The sequence below is a fragment of the Gossypium raimondii genome, chromosome 1, assembly GCF_025698545.1.
Source record: "Gossypium raimondii isolate GPD5lz chromosome 1, ASM2569854v1, whole genome shotgun sequence".
In the NCBI taxonomy this organism is placed as follows: Eukaryota; Viridiplantae; Streptophyta; class Magnoliopsida; order Malvales; family Malvaceae; genus Gossypium; species Gossypium raimondii.
Window position 1 is genome coordinate 4,808,942 of NC_068565.1, and position 18,601 is coordinate 4,827,542.

An 18,601-nucleotide genomic window follows, 5' to 3' on the forward strand; every position below is an offset into this window, starting at 1 on the left:
AAAATTCTGATATTAATGATTTGGCAGAAGATCTAGCAATCAGCTGGACTTCCATTAATGAATATACAAATACTGCTGAAGTAGAAATAAAAGAGATTAATAATAAAATTATTGAACTCTTTGAATCAAACAGGTTCACTACTGAAATTCAGCCAAAATTATTAGATTTAAGAGATCTGTCAATTCCAAGAGATTGGATGATGAAAAAAATTAATAGTTCTAGTAGTTCTAAACCAGTTAGTACTATAGAATATATGTCATCAGGCAATAAATTGTAATTTAAAAATAACTGTATAACCCATACAAATGAAAATTTAGTTTTACCTCTAGTTCTCAACCGTAAGATGAAGAGGATAATATTAGTACAAACAAGACACCAATAGGAATTAAAACTTTAAATTCCTATATTTCCTCTCGATCCTAGTAATAATTCTAGAAAAACTAGAAATTCAAACTTCAACAATTGATAAAAGTCAAAAGTTGGAATAAATATCAAAATCACATTTCAATTTAGAAAATATAAAAAATTCTTTAAATGCTTTTATTGATATTGAGCTACAATTTGTAGTTGCGAAGAAATGCAATTCTCAGAAAATGGGAATTAATGAAAAACCTATAAAAATAATAGGAATAGACGGTAGTAAAACTATTATACATTATAAAGTTAAAATTTACCAATCTACATAAACAATGTTAGATTTGTGATTCCTAAAATTGTATGTTTTCCTAACATGAAAGGAGATATATTATTAGGAAATAATTTTATATGTAAATATTTACCTTTTCCTATAGATAAAAATTCTATTTGGTTATCAAGTAAAAGATGATTTTATAGAAATTCCAATTGAAGAAAATAATAAAATTGTGTGTAATAAAAATTTACACCTATTAAAATTAATTAGTAGTTTATTACTAATATTTATTGATTTTTGAGCAGCCTCACGGATAGAGGTAAACAAATTTCTAAAAGAAATAGTCGGTGAATGGACAACTGTTCACAAACAGCCCAACAAAGGGAAAGCAGAATCAAACTCCAAAAAAGGATTTGTACCTGCACAAATACCATTTTATCCTAACCAAGGATATTATGTGTCCTATCCAATGGTAAACCAACCACTTGGATCAAATGTTTTAAATTACCCGATGGTAGACCAACCAATGGGAAATACGTTTTCATTGACTCCAAACACGGTAAGTCAATTACAATGGTCCCAAAATCCGAATTCAGTATCACAAACAAGTTATGCTGAAGTCATTAAGAGAGCTGAGAATTTGTTGAATCACCAACAAATTCAAGAATTAAAAGATCTTTCAAAATTTAAAGATTTTTATAATCCTGGTTTATTACCAGAAAATTTTGATTTTATAAATGAGATATGGAAAACCCATATTTCAAATCAAAGAGCCAATTTCCAAAGACTCTCATCAGATTCTTTACATTTAGATGAAATAGAAGAAATGAATCTCAATAATATGCAAGAAGGTTGAAGTCAACAAAGATAGCAACCTAAAAGGAAGGAAATCCACATACCAACAATAAAGATTGGCAACGTGGATGTCATCATCAAATCCATGATGAAGACAAAAGAAGAAAATCCAAGTGCAGACAAACAAGTTTTGCAACGTGGAAGCTATCATCAAACCAATGATGATGTAAGCAATGATGGAAGCTACCATGACACAAGCAAGTGATGGAAGCAACCATTAATTGAAGCATGCAACGTGGAACAACCAGGTCCATGCAATTAAAGATACAAGAAGACCAATGAGACGTGGAAGCAGCCACATCCATTTGGAAATTGAATCCTTATCAGAAACACTGTTCGGGATTCAAAATACAATTGTATAGAATTTTTAGAATTCCTCTATAAATAGGGAGGAAAGCTCAATTGTATAGCATATTATAAATTCCGCATAAACTTTCTTTTAGAATAGTCTTCTCTTTTGTAACCTTTTCCTTTTGTTAATAAAGAGTCTATATTCCCTTCCGCTCATACTCTCAACCCTTCCCCCGTGATTTAGGTCTGGTTATTAAAAAATAGGAAAGATTGCGGCTCACAATTTGGTCTGGTTAGGTCTGGTTTTATAAAAATTGACCTATGCCAATAATTCCTTTTCTTTGTCCCATATTAGGACCACCAGTATCAATCAATTTACCAATTTTGAAGACAATTGGTACGATATTATTAGTCTCGTTTCAATTTTTGTATGATTCCTACGTACATATCAGCATGTATAGATTTGTCTTGTTTCGTATTGGCTGGTACCATCCCTTCTTTCTAGATGCAAGATTTTTTTCCCCACTTGTTTGTTTCTTGTATCCACTTCTTAACATTGTTCCGAACAAAAATTGTTCATCAATCTACAACGACATTAATACATATCAAAATAAAATGATATAATCGATGACCTTAACTTCAGTAAAACGATGTAAGAATCCACTGTAGCAGAGCAATGCTGGGTAGAGAGAGCCTTGAATGCTTGGTAAGTTTGCCAGAACATAGCCAGGCCAAATCATCCATCGCAGCTATAAAATTAAGGGTAAACTACATTGGTAGTCACCCAAGTATGATCTTTTTTTTCTTTTTTGATCACTCAAGTATGAAAAGTTATAAAACAGTTAATTGTTCAATTGTTTTTTTTAATTGCTCAATTATCTGGATTTTTGGGTGCTTCCATTTCTACATTAGCCAACTGTTGGCCATAAAAGACAATTGAATAGTTAGATGATCATTTTGTAATTTTTCATAATTGGGTGACCAAAAAAGAAAAAGGAAACCATAGTTGGGTGATCTGTACTGTAATTTGCCCTAATATTAATAGCTAACTTGCAATATGCATACACGACTGATTCACCATCTCCAAGCCCTTGGTCAAGCTTGACAGCTGAGTATATTTTACAAATATTGCATGAAAAAAAGCTTTGAAATGTGTCATACTACAGTTTTATCCCCACCCTTTTCACCTACAACATTAATTTCTGGTGAAGCAATCATAAATGTCCAATAAGATCGAAGCTTTTGGCATCCCAAGGAAATATCAGTTGTAACCTAGTCAGCATCATCATTCCCTCATAAAATTCATAATACAGTTGATTCATAGTCCCCCTTCCCCCCAAGTCCCTTGGTGAAACCCTTTTTTTAGACATGGAAGAACTGAGAATTCAAGAAAGGGATCATGTTGTCAATGGTGATCAACAACATGAATTTGATATCAGAAACAATCCAAACTCACAAACTATATCTGATGTGTTAAAATGTTGTTTCATCAAATTGTTGGTAGATGGCATGGATATGGTGTTGAAAGATGCAAAATCAAGGAAAATCAATGGCCTTAATTCTTCACTAGAGGAATTTAGTTTCCATTGTAAGGATTCATGGAAACATGAACATGTCAATATATCTATAGGGGGCTATACTGAATTCCTCATGAATTTTCTTACTTTTCCTCCAGTTCTATGATCAAATTGGTGGGGTTTCAACTTAATCTTTTAGTCACCTTTTTCACATTCCCTATATGGTTTTCTTACTTTGCTTTCATGTCTTTGATGTTTCCATTACATGCTGTAAAGAAAATCATTGAGAAAATTGTTCACAATGTTGAATTAAACTAACAAAACTGTTAAAGCCAAAGCAGTGAACTTGGCAACTAAGTCCATTTCAACTCTAAACTTGAAAAATGAAAAAGTTTCATAAGGTGGCATTTTGTTTTAAAATAATTTTATGTGATGACAGGGTACAATCTCATAGTGTTACATCATCAGAAATCTTGATGGAATCCAAGTTTAGGGACCAAAATATACTTAGTTGCCAAATTCAGGTGGCAAAGTGAAAAAAAAAGGTACAAGTACGAAAGTGAATCTAATTGCTAAGGTCAGGGAGTGAAAGTTATATTAATCCTTTTTTAACGCAAACGAAAAGATGCTCTACCAACTGGAAAAGGTCAAGTTTTGCTCTTCAAAGCCCAATTTCAAAGCCCACCCGTCCTACCGTTGCTCGAAAATTGGAAATTTGTAGTGGGGGTTTTTGCAGGAAGCCTTAAACCCAGAAAATTGAGCTGATTTTTTTTCCCTTCTTTTTTGAGGTGATATTTTGTAAGGCTACCTTACTGATAGACAGTAGCAGCTTCAAAGTTCTAGGTAAGCTTTTCTGTTACTAATCTTTCTTTTCAGCTAACTTTCTCGGCTTTGGGTTTTCTTTTATTCTTGTTTAATCATGGGGTTCATATTTTTGTTTATTATCTATCTGGCTTTTTTTTATAGAACCACTTATTTATTTTTATTTCTATTGAATTGGGTTTGCTTTAATACTTTCAGAGAATTTTCCACTTTGATTTTCTTTCTTAGAGTGGTAGTTTAGTAAGATACTTTCAGAGAAGGTTCTGCTTTGTTGGGAGGATGTGAAAGGGTAATAAAGATTGAAAATTTGTTAGTCCGATTGATTAACCAACAAAGTAGGAAAGTGATTATGAAATTTAACCATTGGATTGACAAAGTTTCCATTTTTACCTCTTTAAGGGAGAAAAATGGGAGATATGGTGCTAGCTAACATGATGATTTGTATTGATTGTAAAATCACTGCATTGGTTACTGCAATTGTTAGGGATAGGTAAGTAGAGTAAATAAATAATGTTTGGAGGGATGATAATGGAGTGGAGGGGAAAGAGAAGGAAAAGAAGGATTTTTTTTCTTTTCAGTCCAAGAGATGGAAAATGGAAGAAAAGAAAAGATTTTTGAGGGTAAAATCATAAATAAATTGACAAGGTCAATGATTGTTTTCTTTTCCACTGGCTTCCTGTTAATTGAAGGGTTAAATTTTGATGGAGCTGAATGGTGCAAAAGCTATCCATTCCCATTACATTGGCTAGCCCTGTTTTTATTTCTCAAAGAGAGAATGGGTTCTGAAATGATTTTCATAATAACATTGATAAATTATTGATTTTAGGCGTTTTTCTTTTTGCATCTTTGATTTTCTCCATGCAGAAAATATTCATGATTTTCCCATTCATTGACATTTTCCCCCATTTCTTTGGTTTGCCTTTTTTCCTCAGACCAATGCTCCAGACACTATCGACAGCGTCATCATTATGGAATCCATCTCAGAGGAGTGAGTCACTTATCTTCCCCTTTTGTTTCCTTCTGACTCCAATATGAAAGAACAAACTTAACTTCACAATTAATACTGAATTACACCAATGTAATGCAAATTAAACGCCACAAAACATATCTGAAAGGAAATATAAGAAAAGTTTATGTACTTGTATGACCTCCACTTGGCAGGTGCATGTTTAGAAATCGTGGAATTTCAGAGGTCTCAATTATCATCTCTGAGTCCGTGTCCTTTTTATTTGAAGGTGAACATTCTTTCTGTCAATTCCTATTTCTTTCTTATTTGATTTCCTCTATATGTGATCTTGAAAGTGATTTCCTCTGTTTGTGGATTCCTTTATTTAGTATGAATACTTTCAAATTCCGTAAACAATCAAGTTAGTGGCTTACAAATTAGTCCATACGTCAAATAGATGCTCTACATTTACATGTTTATGACATGCTTCCCTATCTTGTGGTTATGTTACATGAGACATAACATTTTGTTGATGATACTTAACCATAGATGATAGGCAAGAATTCTCGAGAATGCTTCAATTTCTTTTCTCACTGATGGCAATATTCTAGAGCAATATTTGTTCCCTTCTATATGCAGTTTGGGAGCAAATCAGTTCAGAAAGGTAGAGCACTTGTTTCAGGAACTTTTCCATATGCCTGTCAGAGGCCTAAACAGTACCCTGCCAGCAAGAAGCCAGGGGAATATCCCCAAAATATGGATCTTCCACCAGTACTGCCTAAGAAAAAGAAGAAACCTTATCCTATTCCTTTCAAAGAGATCCAGAAAGCTGCAAGGAAGGATAAGAAACTTGCTGAGAGGGGTGTAGAGAAGCCACTTCAGCCTCCTAAAAACGGATTACTTGTTCCTGAACTTATTCCTGTCGCATATGAGGTGTTAGATGCATGGAAACTTTTGATTGAAGGTCTTGCACAGCTTTTGCATGTCATTCCTGTTTACGGTTGCAGGTACTTGTATTATAGTTTTAGTTCCGATGTTTCTATTGTCTTGTTTTGAGCTCTGCATGTTTTGAATGGTGTTGGTATCTTCAAATATTCATTTATTTTAGTTCTACGCAGTGACTGCTCTGAAGTTCATGTGGCTCATAGTGGTCATAATATTCAGGATTGCAAAGGTCCAAGGAGCTCAAAGCGCCGTGGTTTACATTCATGGGTGAAAGGTTCCATCAATGACATTCTTATCCCCATAGAATCATATCACCTTTATGATCCTTTTGGCCGGCGCATCAAGCATGAAACACGGTTTGACTATGACAGGATTCCTGCTGTTGTAGAGCTATGCATCCAAGCCGGTGTGGACATCCCAGAGTACCCTTCACGACGAAGAACCAATCCCATCAGAATGATCGGAAAGAAAATAATCGATCGTGGCGGATACGTTGAGGAGCCTAAGCCATGGCGTGCAGTGGATCCATCCTCTTCCTCAATTATAGATCTTGACACATGTGGAGCTTGCGAGCGATTTCCACCTCCCTCACCCGAAGATGTACCCATCATTGCACAGGAAACAATGAATGCACATGAGACAGTTCAGACAGGTGTTACGAAGTTGATGAAGAAGTACACGGTGAAGGCATGTGGATATTGCTCGGAAGTCCATGTAGGGCCATGGGGTCACAATGCTAAACTTTGCGGAGAATTTAAGCACCAGTGGAGGGACGGGAAGCATGGTTGGCAGGATGCCACGGTCAGTGAAGTTTTCCCACCAAATTATGTGTGGCATGTTCAAGACCCAAAGGGACCTCCCATGAGAAGTGCATTGAAGAGATATTATGGCAAGGCTCCTGCTGTGGTTGAACTTTGCATGCAAGCTGGAGCTCAAGTACCTCGCAGATATAAACCTATGATGAGGCTTGACATTATAGTCCCTGAAAGTGAGGAGGCCAGCTTAGTTGCATGATCTTCAGGTTTATTGATAATCCATTTTTGGTGCTTTGTATCTTTTTTAACTTTGTATAATTTGTTCATATTCTTATTCCAATGTACCTAACCAAAGATGAAGAAGCCATATTCATTACTTCATTTTTAGAGGCAGGATCTTGGTCTCCTTGGTTTAGTAAAATTGTCTTTTAACTCCCCTAAAATTTGTAAAGCTAATAAAATGGTAAAATTTGTGCTCTGGTCCCCAAAAATTTGCAATTCAAAGGATTTGCCCATTTGGGTTATTGAATTACTCCATTTTCAACACCAGATTGTCAGTGTTGTAATTGATAGAGGCAAATTTTAATGGTTTAAGGAACCTAATTAAACTCAAAGAATGATTCGATGAACCTATGTGATGGCTTGATGGTCAAAGATATTCACCGCCATAGGTGTAGTTCGGGTTCGAGTTACATTAGTTGTGTTTGTTGTTTGGGTTTTGTCCTAGTTGCATTTGTTGTTTGGGTTTTGCCCTGTTATTGTAATTCACCAAAAAGAGATTCGATATTCAATTTGATCCTATTTAAAGTAAAAATAATTGAAGAGTTTAAATTATTATTACATAATCAATATAATTATTTTAAATAAATTAATTCTTTTCTCAAAAAGAAGAGAATTACTACACCGACTATAAAAGCTGATATAAACGAACCCTTCGTCTCAATTCATACATTATCTCCAATGGCTTCTAAATCCTTCTCCTTTGCCTTCCTTCTGCTCTTTTTCTTGTGCACCTTCGCCGCCGCTGAACCTTGCGACAACCACCGATTTCGTGGAGGCAAAAACTTTGCCTCGTGCATCGACTTACCCTCCTTGAATTGCTCACTTCATTGGAACTTCCATTCATTGACTCAAACCGTCGATGTTGCCTTGAGGCAAAACAGTGTTGATCAAAAAACAAGATGGATGTCATGGGCTATTAATCCTCACTCGAAAGGTATGGTGGGTTCACAAGCTTTGGTTGCCTTTCAAAAAGATGATGGAACCATGGTAACTTATACTTCACCTATAACAAGCTACGCAACTCAGCTTCAAAAGGGTGACCTTAGTTTCCCCGTTAATGGAGTTTCCTCGATTCTTGAAGGTAACGAGATGATCATGTTTGCAACTTTGGCATTGCCTGCAAACACTACAACCGTGAACCACCTTTGGCAAGAAGGACCCTTAGTTGGAAATGTCCCTAGGATGCACCCTTGTCTGGTCCCAATATGGGTTCAATGGGGACCTTGGATTTTCTCGCAGGCAAGCTTGTTGTAGACAAAACAAGTTCAAGAAACCAATGGAAGGTAGTTCATGGAATTTTATGCACATTAGGATGGGGTTTTCTAATGCCTGTTGGAGCTTCAATAGCAAGGCATGGGAAGCAATGGCCAGGCACTGCTTGGTTTCGTGCTCATGTTTTTTCTCAATGCTCGGCTTTTTTGATAGGTTTGGCTGGTGGGATCATTGGTGTTTTGCTTTGGCTTGGGGCACTTGGAGCTAGAATTGGAGGAGGAATCCATCAATATATAGGGATTACCCTTCTTGGTCTCGGTGCAATTCAAGGGATCGTAGGGTATTGCAGGCCACATAAAGAAGATAAGAAGAGAGTCTACTTCAATATTTTTCATTGCTCATTGGGATATGGTACCATTGGCTTAAGCATTGCGAATGTATTCTTGGGGTTTCATATGGTACATTTGATGATCAAGACTTGGCCTCAAGTGACATACATTGCTGCAATCTCATTGCTGGGAACCATTAGTCTTATTTTAGAAGGAGTCGGTTGTTGGAGGAGGACCACCGTGCGACGTGAAATAGCCGCCGAGGAAACACTTTAAGCTTTCACCTTGGTTTCTTTTTGAGGTTTTTATGTTCCATTTTAGTTCTTCTTTAAGATCATTTTTTTGGCTACATATGTGTATGGTTGATCATATGCTTTGAAGCATTAGTAACTATTAGTTGGAACTTGGAAGTTTAAAGGTTTTGGATTTTTTTTTTCAAGCTAAGGTTTTTTGAGCAATGGTCGGATTGAATTTTATAATTCAAATAAATAATAAATTAGTGCAAATACTATTTTGGTCCCTATTAATTTTGAAAATAAATAAATTAGCCTCTTTCAACAAAAATTATAAAAGATTAGTCCATAATATTATACAAATATATATATATATATATAAATATATGTGATATTAAAGACTAGTCCTAAATGAAAAAGAGAACCTAATATCTCAAATATTTTATAATAAATTATTTTAAAGTTTATTTTATATAATCCTAATTAATTTTTTTCAAAATGATAATTCACCAATTTTTTTAAATTACATGTTAAAGACTTTTATATGCTTATGAAATAATTTAATTCAAAAAATTTTCAAATGAAAATATTTTATAAATTTTCATACAACAAAGCATAAACAAATTTTGACATATAAATTTATAAAAAATTATATTTGAAAAAAATAAAAGCAAGCTCTTATAAATTATAATAGAATTTATCATCTCTCGTGACAAGAGCATTATGTTATAAATATAAGAGTTTAGGTTTGATCCTAAGCAACCTCATTTCCCTCCCGTATTATCAAAAAGAAAAACTTTTATATAATCTTTATTGTGATTATATAAAATTAATATGTGTAATTATTAATTAATAAAAAATAATGAAGGATTTACAATCAATTAATTTTAAACTATAAAATCTCCATCATGCATTAATTTTAAAATGTATTAGAAAGGTAAATTAATTGCGCTACTAACTATGATGCAGGAGGATAGGGACGGCCACATTATAGCTTGACCTCTTTGATTTCTTGCTTTCTCGACAATTTTTTTAAAATGCAAATTTGTAATAATTAGTGTAAATATATGGAAACTATAATTTAAGTTATGATATGTTTAATTATTTATTACTGTTTACTAAATTATTTACGAGTTTTTTCAATAAAAATACTTATGAGTCTACTTTATAATTAAAATTAAACAATTTTACAAAATAAAATTAAAAAAATATGAAAATAAATTAAGCTTGCCATAAACATTTCAAAGTATATTTTTTAATTTTCTTTTTATGTTTAAAAACTGTCAAAAAAGTTAAATGTTTTTAACACATAGACAATGTTATTTAAAAAACAAATTTGTAGATTACTTTTACATTTTTCCATAAACACTTTAATAAATTCAAAAGTTACTTTAACATTATCAATATTTTGAAAATATTTTTAATTAATATATTTAAAATTTTAAAAATATATTTTGTACATTAAAATTTTTAACAGAATTTAAAAATATTTTTAACAGACGTGTTTAAAACTTTTTTAAAATTATTAGAAATTTTACTTAATTGTTTAAAAGTTATTAAAATATGTTGAAAATATACTACCATTTTTAATTAAAATGTATTGAAATTTAAAACTATTTATATTTATAAATATTTTTAAATAAAATAGTTTTTTTTCAAAAAACTAACTTAAACTTAAAATCTATATAAAATGTACTTAAAATATTATACAAATAATTATATTTGGAATAAAATTTAAACAGTTTATATATTACTTACATTAACAATTTAATCTTTTAAAAAATTTAAAATAATTAATATTATTTTAATTAATATGTATATTCAGCCCATGCATTACATGAGTGCTCAAACTAGTTTATCATCTATCATAACATATTAAAAGAGTAATAAATATTAATACTCCTACAAAATATCAGTAAATATTTTTCTCCCATTGAGTCGGTTGATCGCCTTCTTTCTTGATTTAATAATTTATTTAGTTCTTTAATTTTAATTTTTCGTCTATTTTCATTTTAAGCTTGCATTATTTACTAAATAACTTTAGAATGGATGAAAAATTAGCATTTGTCAATTTGCTGTTATGGCATGGATGTTAGCAATTAATTAATTTTTAAATTCAAAAATATTAAAAGTTAAAATAGTATACAAATTAACTAATTGCTGACGTGGATTTTATGTCAACAAAGTTGATAGATATTAACTTTTCATCTATTTTGAAATAATTTGATAAACATTATAAATTTAAGGACTAAAAGATACGAAAAATTAAATAAAAGTTAAAATATTTTTTGTAAAGTTAGAGAATCAAATAAGTCATTATACCTATGTGGATACTCTAAATTAATTTATTTTTGAACTTAAAAGTAAGCTTTTACTACTTTAAACCATTTATATTTTTCTACTTAAAAGACTTAGAATTCAAATAATCACCCTAATTAAAAAATATCAATTAAATATTCCTAAATAATCAAAGAAAAAAGAAAAAGAAAAGGAGGAATCAAATTCAAGTTTATTACAGACAAAAAGAAAAGAGAAGACAGAAAAGAATGTTTTGTTTGCAGTAAATTTGCTCATTAAATTTCAAAAGCAAAAGAATATCAGGAAAAAACTTCCTTTGCTTACAATATCTGCAGATTACAGAATATATACTGTCTACCACTGATGGGTCGTTGTTACCATTTCAAGATTCTTCTCTACAATTAACAAAACATTCTTTTAGAATCTCAAGAAAGAAACATGGGAATTGCTGAAAATGATAAATCAAAATAAAGTTATATAAATTAACAGAGTATATTATAGTAGAAAGAGGGATGGTACACAAAAGATAACTATGAAACGTAGTTTTACATGCAAGCAGTCACGTGCTTATGCCCTTTTTTGACTGAGACAGTAATGGGATCTTTGTGATGTTTTAGGGTTTATAATGGTAGAGAAATATGTTTTCTTTCTTCAAGAGCAGCACCAAAGGGCCTGCAAATTTGAACAACCAATAACCACATATCAGTTCATGGGACATTCAATAAAATCATAAATATATATTTAGTCTCATGATCTATGATGATAAACATTGAACCTAGATGGACATCATCAAGCCATACATATTTTATTATTGAGCACATGCAAAATGTAATAGATATGATCCAAGTGTGTGTATATATAAGTAAAAAAAAACCATTATTACTCTTTTAGATTTAGAAAATAACTTCAACTTAATTTTGTTTTCTTGTTTCGAACTTGAGTTATTGAGTAAGCTGAATTCAAATATTTTAACAATATTTGACTACAAATAACTTGTAAGACTAATCAAGTTCAACTTGATTTTTATTTGATAAATGAATCAACTAGAGCTCAAGTCTAAATAATTTAGTTTGAAATCAAATATGTCAAATTGATTTTTATTTGATAAATGAATTAATCAAGTCTGATTAAACTAACCCGAGCAATTTAATTTAATTTTATGAAAATCAAGGATTAAAAGTGTAACTTAACTCAAGATTTGATCCTTCCACTCTGAATCAACTTGAGCTTCTTATGGCTTGAGCTTGATTCAACTTAAATCTACTACACCCATACTCGGAATTCAAATATATGTATTTGCATGAATCGGTAGCAAAATCTTTTAACTTGTAAAAGAATATTACTTTCTCGATTTGAGCTTGAGTTATCAAGCAAGTAACTTGTGAATCTAATCAAACTCAACTCAAACTTGAACTTAAGCATAAATAATCTAGTTTGAAATCAAGTATGTCAAGCTAACCCGAGCAATTTAAGTTTTAAAAATGAAACATGTTTAACCCAAGGTTTGATCCTTAAACTCTAAATCAACTAGAGCTTCTTATGGCTCAAGCTCGATTCAAATCTATTACATATGAAACATATATCTATTTGCATGAATGGGTAACAAAATCTTTCTAACATTTAAAAGAAATGTAGAAAATAGTAAACATGCACTCTCTAAATAATACGAAGAGGGGAAAAAAATATTTTAGATAAAGAGAAGAGCAATGTGCTTACACTGAAGCAAGCGATACTGCGAAATCTCCATTTGCAAGCTTTCTTTGCGTGTTTGAGTTGGGAGAAGATGAGTTCATCTTGAGAGCAAATAACTATATTACCAGGGGATGTCAAGTACACACTTCTCCTTACCGGAGGAGACCACAAACAGCTCTGCTCGTAATCGAAATCGTATTGTGATGCATCGAAGAATTTGCCAAGGAGTCGTTCAGATACCGATTTTGAAACCATTTGAATGCTGGGGCTGGCTAAAGCTGAACTTCCTGGTGAGGAAGGTGGTGACGAAGAACAAGGAGAAGATTCGGACATGGCTATGAAAGAAATGAGTTGAAAGGAAGAGAAAGGAATGATGAAAGAAGTTAACTTTTTTAATATATATATATATATATATATATATATATATAAGTCATATATTTTGGATTTAGCTTTCTAAGTTACACTCTCATTTGTACTTATATATATATATTGGGGTGTACAATCTTAGTCCCTTAATTAAGGGGTATAATATTTATTTTAGTCCTTTTAATCACTAGTTATTTAATTTAGGCTCTTTTTAAACAAAATTTTATACTTTTAAGATTTGATGTTAACCCTCAATTGTGATGATGAGAAGGTGGATTGATTAAAGTTGATTTTTGCAGCTGAAAAATAAAAGGGTTGATTCAATGGAACCTCGTTGTTTTATAGATTGCATGGCAATGGGTTACCATCTTCCTTGGGACCCCCCATAGGTCACAGTTTTTAATGATACTATACATTAAAATTATGTCCAATAAAATTGGTACATACATTGTATTATTCATTGGTGTATATTATCTAAAATGACACATAAATCAAGATTTGAAACTTTGAACCTTATGGCATTCATTATCCTCTTTAATTTTTATAATTATAAAAAGAAAATTGGTATATGTTTTTGAACAAATTTTTAGAAAATGTTGAGATGACCGTTTTATATTCTTTCTTGGCTAATAAGTTTAGAATAAACCTTTTATATGGTTAATTAGAACAAAGCTACTTTGAAGTTTGAACATTAATCGGGAAATATTTTAAAAGTTACTGTAGATGAGATGGATGAGAATATTATGTGGTGTAAGGACAGCATACATTACATATACATACATTCACATATATGTTTTTCAATTAGTTTTTATTACAGTAATAATATGAGCCATGTATATATGTATGTATATATTGTTGGGAGTTGGGACATATGTTCCAAATACAATAGACATGATAATTGCAACTTTTATGTTAGCCTGTAAAGTGGTTTATATCACTAAAAGATTGCATGCTACCCTATGGACATCATCATTTTCAACTTTTGTTCAATTATCTAAACATATCAAACTACCTGTACAAGATTGGCTAGATTTGGTAATCTCTTATATAATATAAATATGCTATTTATCTTTATTTTTATAATATTTGATTGAATTCCAACACGAAATGGTATTAATTCAGTTGTTGAAAAATATGAAAAATTTTAGTAAGTGTAATAATGTGATTATAATTTTTATATTAGATAGGAACATATTCAACTAATTATACTAAATTGTTGATGTGACAATGTAAAAATCGATATTTGGCATGCCCGGTTGAGAGGCACCTCGTAAATTATGAGATCTTCGATTTAATACTTAATTTGTATTTATTACATAATTACAAGGGAAGATTCTATTAAGCTCCCTTTAATACGATAAAATATTATATAAAATTCGGATACTATGTTTATAATATGATAAAAATATATTTAAGTTATTAATTAAACAATTCAGTTAAATTAGTTTTGTACAATTAATATTAAAATATAGTTAATTTAAATCATACCAAGAAAATTAAAATTGTTAATTTAAATTATGTTTAAAATTATATCTTAATATCAAAATTAAAATAAAATTATTAAAGACCAATTTTAAAATATCACAAAAATTAAATTTGTTTAAAACTGTTTAAACATGATATAAATTTACTTAAAATTATTTATATGTTTTTTTAATTTAAATTTTTCTTAAAATGTTTTTAATATTAAAATATATGTTTACCATATACTTTTCAAAAACATACTCTTATTTTCGAAAAATTATTTAAAGAAACTTTATGATCTTTTAAAAAATTAGTACATCATAAATTTTTATTAAAATTTTATAATGTTTCAAAAATTAAAAATTATATAACATGTTTAAAAGTAATTGTAACCTTTTCAAGAATATGTTAAACTTCATAAATAAAAGTTGTATTTTTAAAATTTTGAATTAAATTAACTTAATAATTAGGTTAAAAATGGAAACACTAAAAATAGGAGTATTTTGGGTACTCTAATTAATTTAATTTTCTAAATATTGAGTTAAATTTTAATAATAGAATTTACATTTTTAAAACAAAATTTGATTAGTAACCTAATACATAATATTATAAATTTTAAAAATAGAATTAAATTGTTTTTAAACAATATTTAAGAAAATGACTTTTCCTTAGAATATTATTTTTAAAATTTTACACACTATTCATACAGTATTTTGAAAATTTTATACGGTATGTAAAAGTATTGTTTGAAAATTAAAACTTTTAAAAATAAAAATATATTTTATAAAATAATAGAAATTTATTTCCAAAATATTACTTAATTTTAAAATTTTAAACATAATCTAATATTTTTAATTGATACATAAATTAATTAATCTAAAACGTATCTCCTTAAATATCTTAATTAAATTATATATTCAAGTAACTTCTAAGTTCTAATCATTAAAAAGTATATATTTCCTATTAATTTTTTTCTCAAAATATAAAACTTAACTTTTTCACTCCATTTTAAATGTGACAACTTCTAGTATCAAGAAAATATGATATATGTTTCATCAAATAATGAATTTGCATTCATTCAAATCATTTCAAGGCGACAAAAAGGCCAAATTATGTCAGGAAGTTAATCTTTGCTAATATTGTATGGTTACTGTGAAAAGGTAGAAATATGACTGTCCTTAATGAGAAAAATCTAAACACATATGCATGTATTAGTTTGAGTTTGTCATGGGCAAGGGTGGCTATGAGGCTATGCCCTGTTTCGTGTGACGTGTAAGCTAAAAGGTCAGAATCTCCACGGATAGGGTGCTTAAAACTTAATACGAATGGTGGAGTAGACGTAAGATCTGGATTCACTTATGCCGGGAACGTGGTAAGGAACCATAATGGGGATTGGGTGTTTGGTTATGGTCAATAGTTGGGAGTTGTCTCGGTGTTAGAAGTTAAACTACATGCAATTATGGATGGCATTCGATTGGCATGAGAGAAAGAGGTACGTCAATTAGTTATTGAAAGTGATAGTAGAATGACAGTGGATTTAATACTAATAAATGAAAGAGGGGGAAGCCATTGAATAGGGTCAGAGATATGTAATTGGATGGCGAATGATTGGTTTGTGTCAAAAACAACAAATTGGGCTACTAATGTTGTAGTCAAGGAGGTTAGAAGATGCAAAATGGGGTTAGTTGTTTTTGCTCAATCACCTCCAACAGCGTATGATACAATTCTACAAGATAAGGACTAAACAAGTTAATTTTAGCTTCTCTCTATTGAATATTTTTGTTTCAACTTCCTTTTGTACTAAAAGGACAAATAATGAAGATCAAGGATCAAACACATGAGCTTATAACATGTTTTATGTTTAATTTATTTAATTAACTTTATTTAATGAATTACTAATCATTTTATTAATACACATGTCATCCTCATCCACTAACACTTAGGGTGAGTTTAGATGAGCGGTGCGTTTACCTGCGGTTAGTGTAAAAACAGCGATGGTGGTGAGATTAGATACTGTAACGATACTGTAGCGTGAGATAAAAAGTAAGCTAAACGCACCGCACCGCACCGCACCCAATCACCCATCCAAACCCACCCTTAATCAAATTTGGATATTTGATTAATTGTTATTCAAGTCCCTCTAATTTTTTATCAATTACAATTCTATAATGATTAGATTTTACAATTTAGTCTTTTATCCTTAGTTAACACTATTATTTCAGCAAAGTTAATAGATCAAACTTCAATATATTTTTATATTGTCTTCGTTTAATATTTACGAACTCAGCTTATGACAATGAGATCCATAAACCATATTTTTCGATACCACAGAAAATCAGACCTTCTCATAATATTTCAGCAATAAATATATATTATAATTTATAAATATTTAATAATAAATGTTGTATAGTATAAAACATAAATACTTTAATAATATAAATAAGAGTATTTATTTAAATATTGCTTAATTTTATTTACCCTTTCAACTCTAATGCGTCACTATCCGCTCTCATGCATATATAATATATGTGTTAGGAATAATAACAGTTAGTAGTAGTTGGTGACGGTTAGGAGAGTTAAGCTTTTCTGTTATAGTTGGTTAGGTGAGCTTATTAAATACATGCAGTTGTATTCATGCAAAGCACGTTGAAATGAAAGTAACTCGGTTTATTCATTTGAGTATCTAGTATCTTGATATGGTATCAGAGCCATTTTGTGATTTTTTTTCTTACTGTTTTCTTTCATGGCTACAGAAGCAATTCCTGGGACCGACACTCCTCGTCATTCGGTCAGTTCTGGAGAAGCTGTTCACTCACAAAGTTTTGGCACTGGCAGTTCGTTGACGGTTCAATATTTTGCCAAACATGATACAGTAAAACTTGCTGAGCATAATTTCTTGCTATGGAAACATCAACTTTTGTTAATTCTTGAAGGGTATGGACTTGAAGGTTTTGTTCTGGGAACAGTTACGACTCCTCCAGCAGTTTTTGCATGAGGGGATGGACAACTGGTGAATAATCCGGCGTTTCTTATTCATAGAAACCAGGATAAATTCTTAGCATCTTGGCTTTTCTCGACAGTCACTAATGAGATTCTAGTGCATCTCACAGCAGCAAAGATGAGCTTTGAGGTTTGGACTGCAGTCGGGAAAAGGTTTGGTACTACTTCTAGTATTAAGGTAGCAAGTCTACGTCATGCCTTGTACTCGATCAAGAAGTCAGATTTTACTGTTAAAGAATATCTTGCTAAGGTAAAGAATCTTAGTGATAGCCTAACAGCAGTCGGGAGTTTAGTAACTGAAAGAGAACAAATCAATGTCATTTTGTCAGGACTTCCTATGGAGTATGAGTCTGTTCGTGTGTTTGCTTCTACAACTCCGATATCTTTGGATCTTCTTACTGATATGCTTCTTGATTGTGAAACTCGCCACTTAGCTCTTTTGACGGAAACTTCTTTGCAAGCGAATTTGGTAGATAAGTATCAAGGAACTTCTGGGGGTTCGAAGTCCACTTACTCACAGACTTCTAAACAAGGGTATAGTGGTTCAAATCGTGGCGGATCTCGTGGGCGGACTAGAGGAGCTGGTAGGGGTTGGTCTCGATCCAAGCCACAATGCCAGTTATGTGGTAAATTTGGACATATTGTTCAAAATTGTTATCGTCGATTCGATGAGAACTTTTGTGGTCAAAATCCTTCAGTTAATCTGCACCACACTCAAGATTTTGCTCCTCCCTCAGTAGCTTGCTCATCTATGGTCTCTTGTTCTGGCTCGTGCTCATGTTCGCAGTCGTCCTCTTCATTGATCTCTACTGATCAAACTTGGTATCCAGATTCGGGTGCAACAAATCATGTCACACCTGGCAAGTCGAATCTGATGACTGCTGCTCCCTATATAAGAATGCTAGTTCTTACTGTTCATATGTTATGATATGAATATACCACACCAATTCATTATGTATAGA

General features: G+C 31.3%; 3 protein-coding genes across 4 annotated transcripts; 2 read left to right on the top strand and 1 right to left on the bottom strand.

The window, feature by feature from the left end:
- Positions 1–1,922: 1,922 nt before the first annotated feature.
- Positions 1,923–7,150, top strand: LOC105777250 (APO protein 1, chloroplastic). Of its 2 annotated transcripts, XM_052630402.1 has the most exons (6): positions 1,923–2,175; positions 3,735–4,138; positions 5,050–5,105; positions 5,279–5,352; positions 5,703–6,070; positions 6,182–7,150. In XM_052630402.1, the coding sequence occupies exons 3-6, from the start codon at positions 5,054–5,056 to the stop codon at positions 7,020–7,022; spliced, it is 1,335 nt and encodes a 444-aa protein (XP_052486362.1). In that variant the 5' UTR covers positions 1,923–2,175; positions 3,735–4,138; positions 5,050–5,053; the 3' UTR covers positions 7,023–7,150. The 2 variants fall into 2 exon arrangements, with proteins under 2 accessions (XP_052486362.1, XP_012455858.1); XM_012600404.2 differs by having other exon boundaries at positions 1,923–4,138.
- A 573-nt stretch (positions 7,151–7,723) lies between these two features.
- On the top strand, positions 7,724–8,862 carry LOC105786676 (cytochrome b561 and DOMON domain-containing protein At5g47530-like). Its single transcript, XM_012613179.2, has 2 exons — positions 7,724–8,237; positions 8,285–8,862. The coding sequence occupies exons 1-2, from the start codon at positions 7,724–7,726 to the stop codon at positions 8,860–8,862; spliced, it is 1,092 nt and encodes a 363-aa protein (XP_012468633.2).
- A 2,506-nt stretch (positions 8,863–11,368) lies between these two features.
- On the bottom strand, positions 11,369–13,200 carry LOC105777274 (uncharacterized). The gene is made up of 2 exons (XM_012600439.2): positions 12,834–13,200; positions 11,369–11,789 (listed from the first exon to the last, which is right to left on the bottom strand). Exons 1-2 carry the CDS (start codon positions 13,140–13,142, stop codon positions 11,769–11,771), a joined length of 330 nt encoding a protein of 109 aa, XP_012455893.1. The 5' UTR covers positions 13,143–13,200; the 3' UTR covers positions 11,369–11,768.
- Positions 13,201–18,601: the final 5,401 nt, after the last annotated feature.